We start from the raw sequence: 16,012 nt of genomic DNA on the forward strand, positions 1-16,012 counted from the left end.
ACTTTCCAAGGATATCAGGTCTATGTATTATATGACGTCCATTGTGAATAAACATATATAAATCTGCTTTGAAAGCTTTGAAAACATTTCAGACAAGAACTGCTAAGAGCTAATTCAGCTTGAATGGACAAACATGAACATTAAGGAAGGAAAAGTAAAACTAATTTAAAAAGAACATTCTTGATCAATTAGCTTTAGTAATTTTAAGTGACGCTGACTTCATTTTGTAATTTTTATTTGTACTGTGAAAAAAAAAGTACTTAAAAGTACTTAGAAACGTTTTTGTACCTTACAAAACTAAGTGAGTGTCACTTAAAATTACCAGTAAAAGCTGCTTAACCAAGAATCTTTTTTTAACTAAAAGTTTCTATGACTTAAAATTTCTGATGTTATCCGTTTAAACTTTTTTTGTGAGTTAAAACAATTTATGGCATTACAATGGAGAATATAAGAATGTTGATGGGACAATGTGTGCATTAGTAACATCGAAATTGTACTGAAGACACAAAAAATCCTTGATTTTGTAAATCCTATTGCTTTTTGTTTCCCTTATGTACATTTAGAAATAATGATGATAATGTCACAAACTACGCCTGAGCCAACTGAGTCTTTTGACAACTTAATATTGTTTGCATTTTCATTACTGTGTACCATGGAAGTAATGCTGGATTCCCTTTTGCACTGTAACCATGGACAGATACAGATTACAACCAAGTACACAAAGACATAGTCTACTCTGTTATAATGAATATGAGGCAAGATTTACAGATAACCTTTGTGGTTGCAGAACATATGGTGCTTGCTTAACCCTAGTCTTTCTCTAACCTTAACCAATTAGTTTCAGTCATCTAAGACAACAATTAAAAATGTTCTCTTCATCTGGGCTTCTGCAGAATCATCCAATACGAACTTTCTGTCTGGCCAGTGGGTGTGGAGAAGAGACCGATTTTACAAATGTTTACTGTGAGTAGCACTATCAATCTGATTCAGTTGTTTTAAAAGGTATATCGCTCATTTTACAAGGTCAGCATCCATCCCAGGATGGCAGCCTGAACATGGAAAAATAATCGCTCTGCAGTTCCATTTTCTGCTGTTATGAGGTGCAACTATAATTCATATTGATTGACACCGCTGCAGCGAGAATCTTCACAGTTCATCTCACAAATTCTGTTTAGGGGTGAGAGAAAGTAAAGGAAAGCTAAAAACCTGTTAAATTGCTAAATTTCATTCACGGTTCACTGCTTTGCAACATTCTGTTACGCCCTCCACTGAGCTGTATCGGCCCCTTCTTCTGCGAAAACACAAACATTTCCATTATTATAAGAGGACAGGAGCACAAAGACAAACAGCAGGAGGGGGAGACGACTACAAAAAGCCAGCTGCAGGATTTAGAGGTGTTCATTACAGTAGACGTGGATTAACTCGAATGAGCGCAGGGCTGATTTTTAATGTCTTGTGTTGCTTGTGTAAGTGTTTTAATGCACCCCCGGCCCAGACTGGGATGCCAAATTGTGTGCAGATGCCAGACACTTTTGTCCAGGGTCAGAGGATAAGTATTTACAAGCATGTGTGCTGCCCAGGACCTGAGGACTATAAACACACACAGCTGTCTTGGGTCAGTCACATCACTCAACACACACACACATCAATACTTTTACACGGTCCTGATCCATAATCTCCTTAGCTTCATAACTCGAAAGTCTCTCTCTGCTCCTTGGGTAGATGCAACAGTACCATCTATTATCTTTTGTCTTCTTGCTGAATCTATTTTTTTTGCCTCCTCCGTTGCCTTTTACATCATTCTTTTTCATGACAGCAGAACAAATGAAAAAATGAGCTCACCTGCCCTCATCTTTCTGTTAAAATGTATACCATACTCACACTATCTATCTATCCTCTCTTCATCCTTATCTCTGTATCCCTTCATTTTGCCTTGGTCCAAACCCAGGAGCTCTAAATCCTTGTAGAAGCAGTTTCTAACATCTCCTGAGGTGCCTAAGTGCACGTAGGCTGTTATATGCGATGTAAGAGCCAAGACTTAAAGAGCTAAAGAAATGGTTCGCTACCACTTTAGCCACCACGACCCCAAGCCTTCTTTTTTTTTTTTCTTCGGAAAAGAGCCAGCAGCTAGAGGTCTGATTTTTTTCCCTCTGCATTGGTGTGCAATTCTGTACTGTGCCGTCACACTGCACTAAGTTTTTCCATTAACATTCAGTATGGCCTGGGTACAGTGAAGTGGGTTTATAAAGCAGCCTTATCTGATTGATACCAGCTTACCAAGGCTGGATTATCAACTGGGAAAAGCGGGCAACTGCGCCTTGCCCCCAGGGATCCCAGAAGGTATAGGTTTACTGGGTGTAAATTAATTGCATGTAATTCGATTAAAGGACCATCGTGTTAGGCATCTAATAGTCCAGTTGCTGACTGTAGTATCCTCGCTACGGTGGCTGGGAAACACTCGAAAAATGCAAAAGGCCTTATCTAGAGTCAGTGTTTGGTTTGTCCGTCTTGGGCTACTGTAGAAACATGGCGGTTCAACAGGGTGGACAACGTGAAAGAGGACCCACTCCCAGGTTTAGCGTTTTAGCTTTAGCTAACATTTGGTAATACAAAATTCAAAGTGCAGGTGAAGTTGATGTCATAAGTATTTGGACCTCTAAATTCGGAACTTTAAGCCAGAGAGTGTTAAATGAGGAATTATGAACTAAGGAGAACAAAATCCTGTAGTAGTATATCAGCATATGGGCGTGACTTGGTTTCTGGATCAGGCTAAACGGGAATTTGTGGTTAATCTGGCCATAAAGTGTACTAAAGGTTACTGGGAATATAGGTTCTATCAGGGTCTGAACTGGTTCACAGATTGCATTTGGAAACTGAATACAACTCGTGCACTGCATTAACCATATGAGAAGTGTAGAAATGCAGGAAATTGCTGCATTTTCATAACTGACACCTTGCCTATCATTTAAATGTGAAAAGAGCAGCTCTTTTCAAAAACGTTGAAATATTTGCAAGTTAAAGGGGCTCAGAGCACAAACTGAAAATAAAAAGCTGTCACTTTCTGTCACCCGTTGGAGTTTCTTATCATTATTTCCTGCTTACCTTGCTGAATTTTGCACAGGCTGTTATTTCATTCCCGGGTTCACGTGAGGTGACTGACTGGAATTTGGCATACAACAAAAGTGTGACGCATGAGCTCCGGAGAATCAAGTGCTGTAATTTATGTGCTCTAATCAAATGAGAATAAAGTAGTGTGATTTAGGGGAAAGAAGTATATTTACTGTAACACATCTATGTGCATCAAATCCTCAGAGAAGCCCGTGTTTCATTAGCTTAAGACCTTTCAAACTGAGGGTTGGAACGTTAACCCTACTAAAATAAGGGGGCACTGGATCAATCCCAGCCTCTATGTAATCTTGTAGAACAGCAGTGCAAGGTGAGTCAAGGTGCTTATTGATCTATTGATATCCTACAGTTATAACAGGCAAAGCATCCTATAACCTACGATGAGAGGAGAACAGCAATTCCTGGTTTCCAATTCCCAAAATGAGCCAAGTCAATGTAATCAGCTTTCAGATATTTTGGCCGGGAGATCAATAGTCCTTTCACCATCATGAGTGAAAGAGAATGAGTTAGTGTGTGTATCTGGATGATCTTTGCAAAGGTGACCTCTGCTTGAATTCTGCCAGGAGACCCTCCGTCCAAGGGCTATTTCATTTGGCAGCTGAGATGGAAGCTGTATGGGGAAAAGGCTATAAGATGATAACCACGTTAATGAGTCCTCTATCAATATTTCTATAACATGGTCTGGCACAGCCTGTGACGGATGAGGATGGCTTTAAAATGAGGCTAACGCGTGCAGCTGTAGACATGGGATTAAAGCAATTATAATTAAAGATGGAGCATGTCTGGTCTGTGTGGGAATGATTCTTTCATTCAGCTCTAATAGCGTTCGAGGCTTCCCTTGTTTGATCTCTTTGGAGTTTATGGGGCAATATGTGTGATTTGATAGCTTTGGTGATTTATGACAACAACCAAACATACATTCTTCTTTGGTACTTAATCAACTTTGGCATTAGCCTATTTAATGATTTCAACAAGACTAAGAGCCTAGCAGCTCTGTGAGGCTGTAGTCACAGTGGTGCTTTAAGCTAAATGCTAAGGTGCTCACAATGACAATCGGAACATGCTGATGTTTAGCAGGTATAAAATTAACCGCCATCTAGGTCTAGTGTCTCAGCTTGCTAACATTTGCTAATTAGCACTGAACACAAAGTGCAGCGGAGGCTGTCAGTGTTTGGACCTATAAATCAGGAACTTTAAGCCAGAGAGGGTTAAATTAGAACTGAAGCCATTTTATGTTTGTTCTCAAAGAACAGGAATCTGAGAACAATTGGAAATTGAGTTAATGGGTGGATGTGCTATGTTCAAATTTAGATTGACTGAATATCCATAAATGTTAAGAGATAGTGGGAGTTGAGTATATTGTGTTTCAAAATAAGACTAAAATAATACAGAATTAGGATGAAAGATTGTTGGTAAAGGATATTCTGAAAAAGCGGTTGTAATTTACTTAATCTTCTCTCTTGTAATTTTTTCCATTAAGAGTAATGGTATTTTATAGAGTTGTTCCAAACTACTGCTAAGGTTTGTTATTGGGGCTGTTTCCAGCATATATTATTTTATCGTATCGGCTAAAATAAAGTTGATAAAAGTTAAATCCTTTCTTTGCTGAACTCTATTTGAGCACAGTGTTAGTTCAGGCAGGCCACAAAGTCAAGCTTAGCTCTCAATTCCAGCTACATCATCTGATCACAGCTGATCGTAAACACGCATCAGCTGATGGCTCATCCGGTTCCCTCTTAAGCTTCCAATTGGAAAATGACAAACAATCAGCTGATAGCTCAGCTGATTCCCTTCAAGCATCCAATTGGCAATTGTCATTCAGTGTGCCTTATTTAAGGTGCTTTAGCCTGCCTACCCTTGCTGCTTCTTTGCAACCCAACCCCAGCCCGGCTCCTCCTTTTATGCTGTATCTCATTTAATTAATGTCATATCTGTTGTCCTTGATGTTTGCTCTGTTTTATATAAGCTGGTCAGGACATTAGGATTTTTAGGACAAAGATGTTGATGGTTGTTTTGTATACTTGATGGTGATTTATCAGTTACATGACTGACCAATTAAGTCTATATTAGGAAACAAGAAAAATCCTCAGACACCACACTGGTAAAGTTTGGTGAAGGAAGCATGATCTACTGGGAAAGAATTGTGCAGTGTGTTTTAAGTAAAACCATCTATATATGTTGAGATATTTCATTGAATAAGTAACTAAATTTGTCCTGCTGGGGGCGCAACAGGAAAAGCCAGTTGTACACAAAAATCAGCAGGCCTCATCCTCTGGGGACCGTGAATGTTTGTACAAAATTTCATGGAAATCGGTCAAGTAGATGTTGAGATATTTCAGTCTAGACCAAAATTTGTGAACTGACAAACATTCATATAGCTATGCTGCTAGTGTGGCAGAAAACACTTTTAAAACAACCGTTGAGTTAATGGAATCCTTGAGTTTCTCTTTGCACTTCAAATCTCCATGAAGGTTTGCTTTGGCACTCCTCTTTTCTCTCTTTCTTGTATTTAATAGCCTGCGAGCTCCAAAGGACTTTTCCTGGGAGCACAATTAAAATGTATTCCGATAAAACAGTGAAAGGCAATACTTTAAAGCTAATAAATAATATATATGGGTATGTACATGTGGTTTTATTTGTTTCGATTTTTGGATGAATTATTCACCTTTTCTATTCAGCTTAAAGATAGAAGAAAATCTTTTCTTTTATTAAAATTCTGACTTCCTTTGCTGACTAATTTCCTCTCCTTATCTGGGAGGAAAGGGGCACGCAGTTAGACATGTCACTACGACAATGAAAATGCCAGATATATTACTGTGTTTTGTGAATGTGCTACATACAGAGGGGTGTTAGTCATAATCATATAGGCAGAGATTATGTGTATGCATATCTCTCTCTGTTTTACCATGTATAGTAGCCCAGACTAGGGTTTTTATCCACACACTGTTATTTTGTAGATAATTGATACTAGTGAAAGTTGCCATGTATGGGAACAGTCAATACCAGCAACTGAACAAATGTCCTCATCCCCTCTTATCCCAGTTACATTCCTGGGAAACTAATAACACATTCAGGGTAATATCATACCTGTGTGTATGTGTGTGTGTGTGTGTGTGTGTGTGTGTGTGTGTGTGTGTGTGTGTGTGTGGAATATTCATCCTTTATGTACGGAATAATTAAGCTTGTAGAATGGGAGATTCCTTTGCCCCTGCGGCTGTGATGGATATTAAACCACAGCCTTATAAAACAGTGCTACACAGTACGTGTTTTCCACAGTGATGGCTAAACATGCCAGGTTCCTACCATTTCCTGTGTCCACTGGCAGCTTCCTGGTGTGGCCTGTGATGCAGTAAACATGTGATGCTATCAGCGTGCATTAGGAGTAAAGGAACTTCCACGTAGCCTGCCAGGCAGCTGTCACCATGTGGATTCATGAGTTTAGCTTGCAGCTTTTTATTGAGGAAACATTTATGGGTCGCTTCAGAATTTAGCCCAAAAATGTATTAACCAGCGCTGATAGATTGTCAAGGGGCTCTTTTACAAAAACCCAGTTAGAGCAATGAAAGACGCGAGTGGAAACCAATAAAAAAAAAAAGAAAGGTGTATGTTTTAAATAATTTTAAGAGAGTAGACTAAGTAAAATATATATTAAATTTTCATGACCCATTGAGTTTTCCAATAGCTCATGTATTCCAAAAAAAGGTGCTGTGGTAAAATCTCACTGTGCACCATTTTCCAATAGTCACCAAAAGTCAGAAGAGCCAAGTATAAAGTAGCCTTTGAGAAAGGTTCTGTATCCTATTATTAAGAAATTAATAAAATATCAGTGGGGAAATAAGATACGTTTTTTCCTGGTTATATATTTGTATTAGCCAGCTAAACATTTATCTATCATAACACATTTATTCTTGGCAAGAGAGAGCAAATTATATTATTGCTGTATGCTAACAGTATATCCAGCCTTCTCTTTGCTGCTGTATGTTCGGGCCATTTAACCGCAGCGGCTGTGATTCCACAGCAGGACGATATAAAATCAATCCACACTCTCAGTTTGATATTATGGCTTTGTTGCTTTGCCTCTCATGTCCCTCACTATAAAAGCAAATGACAGGATTTTCCAGCTGGTGAGTTGTCATGTTTGTGATTGCTGTTTGTGTGCTCTGGTTCCTCCAGAGCACACAAACTGTTTATATGTCATTATAATTAGAAGGTTGTACTCTGTTATTATTGGTAAATTAGAACAGCAATTTGATGTTTCCCCCTCCGTTGGTTTAATTCAAAGCACATTAGGCCAGACTGCGATTGCTTAGAGGAGAGATTGGGCTGAACGACCTTCAGAGTGGCTTATGAGCTGTACATAAAAGGGCCCCTTTGTGTGCCTCTGCAGTCATGCTGAATATTTAGTTTATACGTGACTAATGCCATTTTAAAAAATCAACAGTATTAGAAAAGTTAATTGAAAAGGTTAATTCATTACATAGTGCATATTACTCATTGAAAAATGAATTATGTTACTTTACTGATTACTCAACAAGGTAATTAATTACATACATAGTTACCCAGCAGAGCTCCACCAAAGTCCCTTTAAAAAACCCAAATGCCCACACATCACATTTACTATGCAGAAAACAAGAAATGTGGTCCAGTGTGCAAATGTAGGAGCATCTATTGGCAGAAATTCCATATAATATTTTCATCACAGCGTATAATCACCTAAATATAGGAATCATCATGCTAACAGGCCAGCTCATTGGAGGGACTGGGAGGTGTACTTCTTGTTAGCGGGAGTCACATTTCTCTTCTTTGCCGGAGGTTAGCCACCTCCCTGACCAATCAGCACCAAGCCCAGCTAGTCTGGGTCACAGGAAGTAGGCTATTGGAATAAGTCAGAGCCAGAATGGATTCAACCAGACCTTTTAGCTAGCTAACACCTCATGGATCAGTGTAAACTTAACAAACGGGAACGAAAATTAACATCAACCCTTCATCAACTTCCTGGTAAGACAGCAAAAAATGGACTACTTGTTACTGGAAAAATCAAATTACCGTAACATGCTACTAGTAATGCATCACTTCCCAACACTGAAAATAAATGGTGTCAGTAAAACACACACACACACACACACACACACACACACACACACACACACACACACACACACACACACAGAGGCACAAATATGGAGCCATATTTTCTGTCCTTGTGAATTATGGTAGATGTCACTCAGCACATTGTATTCCAAGGCAGAGAGTAGTAATATATGAATCACTGCTCCTTTATCTCTGCAGGCAGCCTGGACACACACCACCCAGTAATCAAGGGTAAAGCACTACCAATATATTAGCTGAGTGCAAAGTTATGAACGGGATTGTAAATATTGGATTTTTCTTTCTTTTTTCCGCCTCTCGTGGGATGAATTGGAATGAAAAATGATATTATTGTTGAACATAAAATAGTCTAGTTTCATTGGAGATGTTATGGGGAAAAAGGTAGACACTCAGCCGTAATATCCTGCTGTGTCAATCTGGACTTAGTTATGATCCACATTCATTTTAGTAATTTATTCAGCAGATGTCATCATTTGCAAAAGAACAAAATATCCTATGTATTGTGTGTCAGCTGGCTTTGGAGCATGAAAGATATACAGCTGTGCTACAAAACTCTCTAAGTGGCAAGTTAGTGGCAAATGTGTGCCTCTGTGTGTGTTTGTGTGTATGTGTGCATCCTGCTACCCCACCCCTTTCTCCCCTCGCCCTGCTCTTCACCCTCCGTTACCCTCCGATGCACTAGGATTCAGTCCTCCAGCTTCCTCTGCAAGGAACATTTGCGACCAACATCTACAACGCATTTAATGTATGAGAGAGTCATGCAGACTGACAGAGAATACACACAAAATATTTATATATTGCATAAATTAGGGCACCTGTGATGTGCAAAGCTGAGAAATAATCAAACTTCACAGATTCCAAACAAAAGCCATCATTCAGTCACTGAATATTGGCTTGTTAAAAAAAAACACTTTGTCAGTTAAAAATTGCAATAAAGCAGAATCTGACAAAAACTCACAACGTAAAATGAATAGGAAACACTTGAGAAGGGTCCTTGAGGCAAAATAAAATTACAGCTATGGAGAACAATTGAGTCATAGAGTTACTTTATAGATTTCTTGAGGTAATAGAATTTCCCTGGGTGATGCTCAACATAATTGAGAGGTAAAGTCGAGCTGGAAAATCCGATCGCCACATTACTGTCAATTTTGACACTGTGCATGTAGAATGAAGTGTAAGAATAATGTATTGTAACCATGTGTGTGTTATTTTTATAAACTACAAATATTCAGAAATGTTTACCGATGGTCTCACCACTGAAAAACATTCAAGAAAGACATCTGTACGGTTTGATATATGAACAAGGATATTCATTTTCTTTTTTGTTACAAAATAATCTAAGTCTAACCACCATGATTCCACCATGATTTGAGGAAAACATCATTAGGATTTTTCTGACCAATTTGTGTTTGCTGTTTTAATTGTGATTTTTTTCCCTTCTATTTATTAAACTCAAGGCCTGTATGGAATCATTATTTATATTTATTTTATAATATTTATTAAGATATTACATTATTACATTACATTAAATGATTTGTTGTCCTGCTGTAGTCTTATATGAAATATGAGTTTGATTCATTCGTGTTTTGTGCCCCTCGAGAAGGGACACAGTTCTCCAAAAACCCATTCACACAAAAGTTTTTTTTAAAGGAATCACATTGCTTTCCTGAACTTTCTGAATTTCCGAAGCAATGGAATATTTATTATTGCTGAACGTGTTTCACTAGGTCACCCCCTTCCATACATAAACATCAAGAAGCAACAGTTGTCCCATGTGGACATCTTTGCACTGCACACCAGGAAGTAGAAATCCTAAACAGACATGTTTTCAGAGGGACAAAAATGTCTGAAATCACATAACCCTTCAGAACCAGGCTTTCCCCTCATAGAAAACTCCAACAAAGCTGCCAAGTCAAAACATCCACTGGCTCCCAGTCTGTTGATGATTGTTAGTAGAAATATGGAGAAATAGCTGGTACTTACTGCACCACTAAGCTGTGGGCAACATCTTAAGCTATAGTTTAGAGATTGTCTTACTTTAGGTTTTCTCATCAGTTACCAAAATCATAAATTTTAGTCCAAAGAAATCTGCTCCTACCTTACAAACTGCTGTTGTGTGCTCGCAGGGAAGCTGTGTGCGTGAGCATAAAGCTCTCGGTGCACTGCTGACTGCTGGAAGATGGCGACCTGCGTGGCGAACGCTGAAAGCGGCTCCTCCTGTTGAAGTAGCTGCCAGCTGTCCAGGACCGCTTGTGCTTCCTCAGGTACTCCTTGTAGTTTTTGGTGAGCAGAGTGTACAGGAAAGGGTTGATGCAGCTGTTGGAATACGTCAGACACGTGGTCAGGTAGTTGATGTTGCGTTTGGCTTTGGTGGACAGGGAAAGTGAGGGTTTGAACTGACCCAGAAGTTGCCATATCCAGAAAGGCAGGAAGCATGCCCAGAAGAGGAGCACAATGGTGAAGATCAGGTACAGCACCTTTAGGGACATAAGAACACATATATAAATCATTGACGAGAATCACTCCTGCACCAGATACATCAAATGCTTACCATGCCATGATAAAAAAATGTTATCATCTGGATACTGAGACTAATTATGGCTTATCAAACCGTGCCTCTAGGGCTTTCACGATAACCGCAATAATGAAATACCACACTGTTGGTAAGCCAACAGCAGGGGACGGCAAGCCACCGCCACAACTGCATGTGACGTCACATCATCACATCATGTTTTTAAGATGGGAAAGTATCCCAGAGTGGCAAGGCTAACTGGTAGCTGTCTGCAGCAGACTACAAGCAGGTACTGAGATGAAACATTATCCTGTTGTACAACAATAAGTGGCGGTAATACCGGATACCGCACCACTGAGCCACCCTAAGTCACTGCAAAAGAAATTCCTGTAACGCAACACAGCAAGGGATCCACAGCTACACAAAGCACTGATAGAGACAGGGAGAATTAATTATTCCTCCATCAGCGGCACTTTTTAAAGTTAGACAGCATTCCCTATTGGTCCAAGGTAGCCTTTAATGCCACTGAAGGGCAGCATTTGCCACATTGCTAATTACACTAATAAGACCAAATGAAATCATCTTAAGCCCTGCTATGAAGCAAATTGGAACAGGTTTTGTCTCAGCATGAGCAGAAAGCAAAAGGGGGAAGGAAAATAGAAAACCTGCAGCAGCACGGAGAGGATTGATAATGGGATGCTTTAAGCAGAGAGCTGAACTGATGCTGCCACAGTCATATACTCTTAAATAGCAACTATTTATCTTTTATGATGACAGTGTTGTTGGCATACCCTCCCCCAAACAGTTCATACAATAGCTGCAAGAGACAATGTCACAAGCCTATGAGCTACTAGACAGGGCCCCTCCCTCAGAAGTTCGAATATACTCCATAAGGAGTATGACTAAATCAACAGCCTTGGTGAGTGGAATGTCTGCGGTGTTAGTTTGTACAGCAGTGTCTTGCCTAACTTCCTGCCAATTCATCAGATTCTACCTGATGGATGTGTCTGGATCTATTTCCAGCTTTGTTGCCGGCTGGGTAAGATATGAGGGACAGTCTAGGGTGATGCTGCCCACCAAAAAAGGAGAAGCAAGACCTGAGCATCAGATTGGTTTGGAGAAACTGTCCTCCTTCCACAAAGTACACAAAGGGAGGAGGTTGGGGTAATTGGCTGGGTCAACAAAAGGTGGAACTTTTGCACGAGAGACCATTGTTTGTTTCCTGCCAACAGTCACCCTATGTTTTTAAACTGTGACCACGATCATTCCTCAGTCTTAACCGAGTGTTTTTTTTTTTTTTTCAAATGCGATCATTCCCTTACACTATCCAAGTCTTAGTTTCAGTGCCTAAACTTAACTAGATCTTTCACCAATCAAGGGCCAGATTAGAAAGCTTATTTTTGTGATGTTGTCATATATGCCTGAGCACGTACATGCAAATATTCAGTGCGTAGAACCCCCAAAAGACCCTATCCCTTAAAATACACTATCTTGTGATGCACTGACCTTTTGGTTGGGTAGTTTCTTGGTCTGTTTGAAGGTCTCCGTCTGTGAAACCCAATAAGTGCGTGCAAGCTGGATGTAGAGATAGCCAATGATCAGTCCTGGAGCGACAATGCTAGTGCAGAAGAGGAAGGAGATGTAAACTTTGTAGGAGAGTGGCGACAAGGTGGGCTGACACATAGCCTTGTTTCCCACTGCCATTAGCTGAAGGCTCACGATCATCGGTAGGGTGAGGATGAGAGATGCAGCCCAGACCAGCAGAGCGATGGCCTTCCGGTAACTTTTAGACCGCTTGACTGTGTCAAGTGGCTTGAGCACAGCAAAGTAGCGCTCTGTGCTCATGATTGTCAGCGTGAAGATGCTGGCATGCATGGTCAGGAAGTCCATGCTGATCAGAATCCGACACCCTGCGTCCCCAAAGTACCATCCCTTTAGGAAGTGTGTACAGACTACAAAGGGTATGGTAAGAAGATACAGCAGATCTGCCAAAGCCAAGTTTATGATGTAGATGTACATAGAGGCTGCAGTCCTCATGGAGTGGCACATGACCACCAGGGTGTAGATGTTCCCAGAGACTCCAACGAGGCACATGATGGAGAGGATGGTGCCGATGGTAAAAGTAGCGGCTGTGTCCTCATGCGTGTTCAGAGGGGAGTCGGTGGCATTGGCGCCCCTTTCCACGAGGACTCCCACAGGCTCCATGGACACTGTGGTCATATCTGGAGGTGTGGGAACAGAAATGTAAGAGGTGAGGGTGGCAATTATACAGAAAAATTACATTTGGTAATCAATCTTTGTCTTCTAAGTGATCCTTGGATTATAATTTCATTGAAGTGGAAAAAAAATGGGACTATTATAGTCAGAGAAACTATACTGGCCTGTTTGACTTCATTTATAATCTCCATTTGTGACAGAAGAAGTCATTAAGGAAGGTCTTAATGAGTATGCTGTAAATGCAAAGCTTCCTTTTTATAGCCTCCATCTCTGCTAGTCATTTGCAAAATCTGTCTCTTTTACTTGAAGTACCTCTGACTGCTTGCTCTCACTCATATTGAGGAAAATGAAATCCCTCATTTTACGCTTAGAAAGCAGCTCTGAAAATAGCTTTAAGCTCATGTCAATTCTATTAAATATTAATGTAATATAAAATACCATGAAGTATGTTCCTGTAAGGTTGCCAAAGTTTCCCTTAATTGGTCATGCAATTAAATGTTAGACAGGTTTTGAAACAGTGTCTTTGTTTCTGATCTCAGGGTTTTAGATGGCATACAGCACAACTGTCCAGTTGTGGAAGAAGTACTCAGATACTGAAGTAAAAATAGCAATACTACAGTATAAAATACTTTTACAAATAGTCCTGCATTCAAAATATTACTTGTGTAAAGTGTAATTGTATTTGCATTAAAATATAATTAAAATTCCAAAAGTAAAAGTACTCATTATACAGAATGGCTAATTTCAAACTCATATATATTATTTTACTGGATTATAATTGCATGATGCATTAATGTGTTTATCATCTTATATACTTCTGGGTAGCTTAACCTATGACAATATTTCATAATGTATTAAGCTAATTTATATTTTATATTAAAAATCTAAATCTGCAAAATAACTATATATATATATATATATATATATAACTAAATTATATACTACTGAATAAATGTAGTGGAGTAAAAAGAACAATATGTCAGGTTTAAAATAGCAGAAAATGGAAATACTCTGGTAAAGGTACCTAAAAAAATACAGTATGTGAGTAAATGTACTAAGTTACATTCCACCACTGTGTGGACCGAATGTGAACAGTGCTGCATTCTGATTTAAAGGTGAGAGTGGCATTTTGATTGGTTAATGCTGACAAAATCATCAAATCTTACGATGAAAGATTTTCTGATGGAAGTGAGAGCTAAAGTTATTGGCTGATATTCTATCTGAGTATTCTTTACGTCAACAGAATGACGATTGAATGCATCCTCACTCTCTGAGAGCATACAGGCAAAACAAGTTTTTGTATTGCACGCACCAAGGGTGTGTGTTAAACAAAAAAAGAGGCAAATGTCTCAGAGTTGATGCAACTGTTAAAGGAACATAGAGAACTTTTTACTCAGTCACAGAGGTCTCCTTTGTCCTGTCTATTGCCAAGCTGTATAGATTGAGACAGAAATAATTGAGAAAGAATTCTTTCTTTGCGTCATTTGTTGTTCCAAAAGCACCAGGGGCAGAGATGAATTCGGTTAATTACATTTCAGCCTTCAATAATAAACTTGTGTACTCTGATTAGAACAACAGCCCTTAGTGCATGCATGTAAATGTATCTTTGTGGACAAATCTAGCTGGTCATGTAAGTGAATTAGAATAAAAACAGTCTTACCTGGACTGCCTCCCTGGACAGAAGGGTTCAACACTCAGCTGCAGTTCCATCAGCCATGCTTCGTATCACTTTGCTCATCCAAACTTCACACTTGCTGCAAAAATTTCACACTCCATAAAAGTCCCAAAAGATTCTACAGAGTAGCTGAGAGGTGAAACATGCAGGTGGAACAAAAGAAAGAAAAACAGAATCTGTATCCAGCAGTTTCAAGGGAGGAAAATAACCTAAATGAGTCATCCACTACAACAAAAATCCTGCCATTGTTGACTAGTCTCTCAACAGCAAATGAACCAATCCAGCGTGTCTATTCAAGAGAAAGACCCACTGGTAGCAGCCTTAAAAGTTCTCTTCCATTCCCTCTACGTTTTGTGCACCTTGGTAGCATCCAAACATTGGACGCCAGCTGTGACACCGGCAGCAGAGTAATTTAATTCAGAAGAGAAAATAAAACAAAAAACGAGAGAACATCAATGAAATGGTGATGAGAAGAGAGGATCACATTAAGATACAGCTGGTTACGGAGAATCCCCCCTTTGACTGAGAGAGAGTAAGAGAGAGAGAGGGAGCGAGAGAGGAGAGAGAGACGGAGAGTGTGAGTGTGAGAGAGACAGGAGCGTGCTGCTGGCTAGGCACTCTCGCTCAGAAGTGGGAGGGAGAAGACGGGAGAGAACGGGCAACAGAGAGGTATGCAGGAAATGTGTTCTGCTCTCTGTCTCTCTCTACTCTAACCCCTGTGCCATCTATTTCCATGCAACGGGGGCGTGTGCCACAAACTGATATGCAACACTGCGACTTGAGACACATTACACACTGACAGAACAACCCTGCTGACACAAACACACATGCAGTATTAAATCAATGGCTAAAAAGACAGTGACTCTGTCCATTTGTTACAGGGTGGGATTTCCAGCATCCATTATTTTAAATGCATAGTGCCAGGGTCGGTGTCATCTACCACTGCGGCAATTCACCTAAGCACAGTCATCAAACATCATCCGCCGCAGGGGGCAGGAGGGGTGATCCAAGCTAAACAATGTCTTTGGCCTTCTGTTGCTACATGGGGACAATGCATTTATCATGAAGAGAGCACAGTACATCCATTCTGGCATACTTACGCTGGCTTCCTGTACACTTCAGAATTCAGTTAAAGATCTGCCTGCTCTTAAATGTCTCATGGTCTAGGCTCCAAACAAAGAGGGACCGTGCTTGTACTGTTTTAGCTCCAACACTATGGAATTGCCTCCCCCCTCACTGTCAGGTCAGCTGAGTCTGTACCACATTTAAAAAACATTTAAAAACCCACTTGTACAGATTGGCATTTTTATAAGTTTGTCAATTGCAATTGTTATTGGTTTAATTTTCTTAATTTTGTTTTGTTTGTTACAGTG

The 16,012-nt window shown here is 39.8% G+C and overlaps 1 protein-coding gene across 3 annotated transcripts in view; it reads right to left on the bottom strand.

Annotated features, from left to right (window-relative positions):
• Positions 1–15,296, bottom strand: part of LOC127373477 (urotensin-2 receptor) — a 54,479-nt gene extending 39,183 nt beyond the window's left edge. For all 3 annotated transcript variants that reach the window (XM_051417986.1, XM_051417987.1, XM_051417988.1), the window contains exons 1-3: positions 14,625–15,296; positions 12,254–12,969; positions 10,334–10,712 (exon numbers count right to left, since the gene is read on the bottom strand). In XM_051417986.1, the coding sequence (XP_051273946.1) occupies positions 10,335–10,712; positions 12,254–12,967 (1,092 nt within the window). In that variant the 5' untranslated portion in view covers positions 12,968–12,969; positions 14,625–15,296 and the 3' untranslated portion in view covers position 10,334. The remainder of the gene's footprint in view (positions 1–10,333; positions 10,713–12,253; positions 12,970–14,624) is intronic.
• Positions 15,297–16,012: the final 716 nt, after the last annotated feature.

The sequence above is a fragment of the Dicentrarchus labrax genome, unplaced genomic scaffold, assembly GCF_905237075.1.
Source record: "Dicentrarchus labrax unplaced genomic scaffold, dlabrax2021, whole genome shotgun sequence".
Taxonomy (NCBI): Eukaryota; Metazoa; Chordata; class Actinopteri; family Moronidae; genus Dicentrarchus; species Dicentrarchus labrax.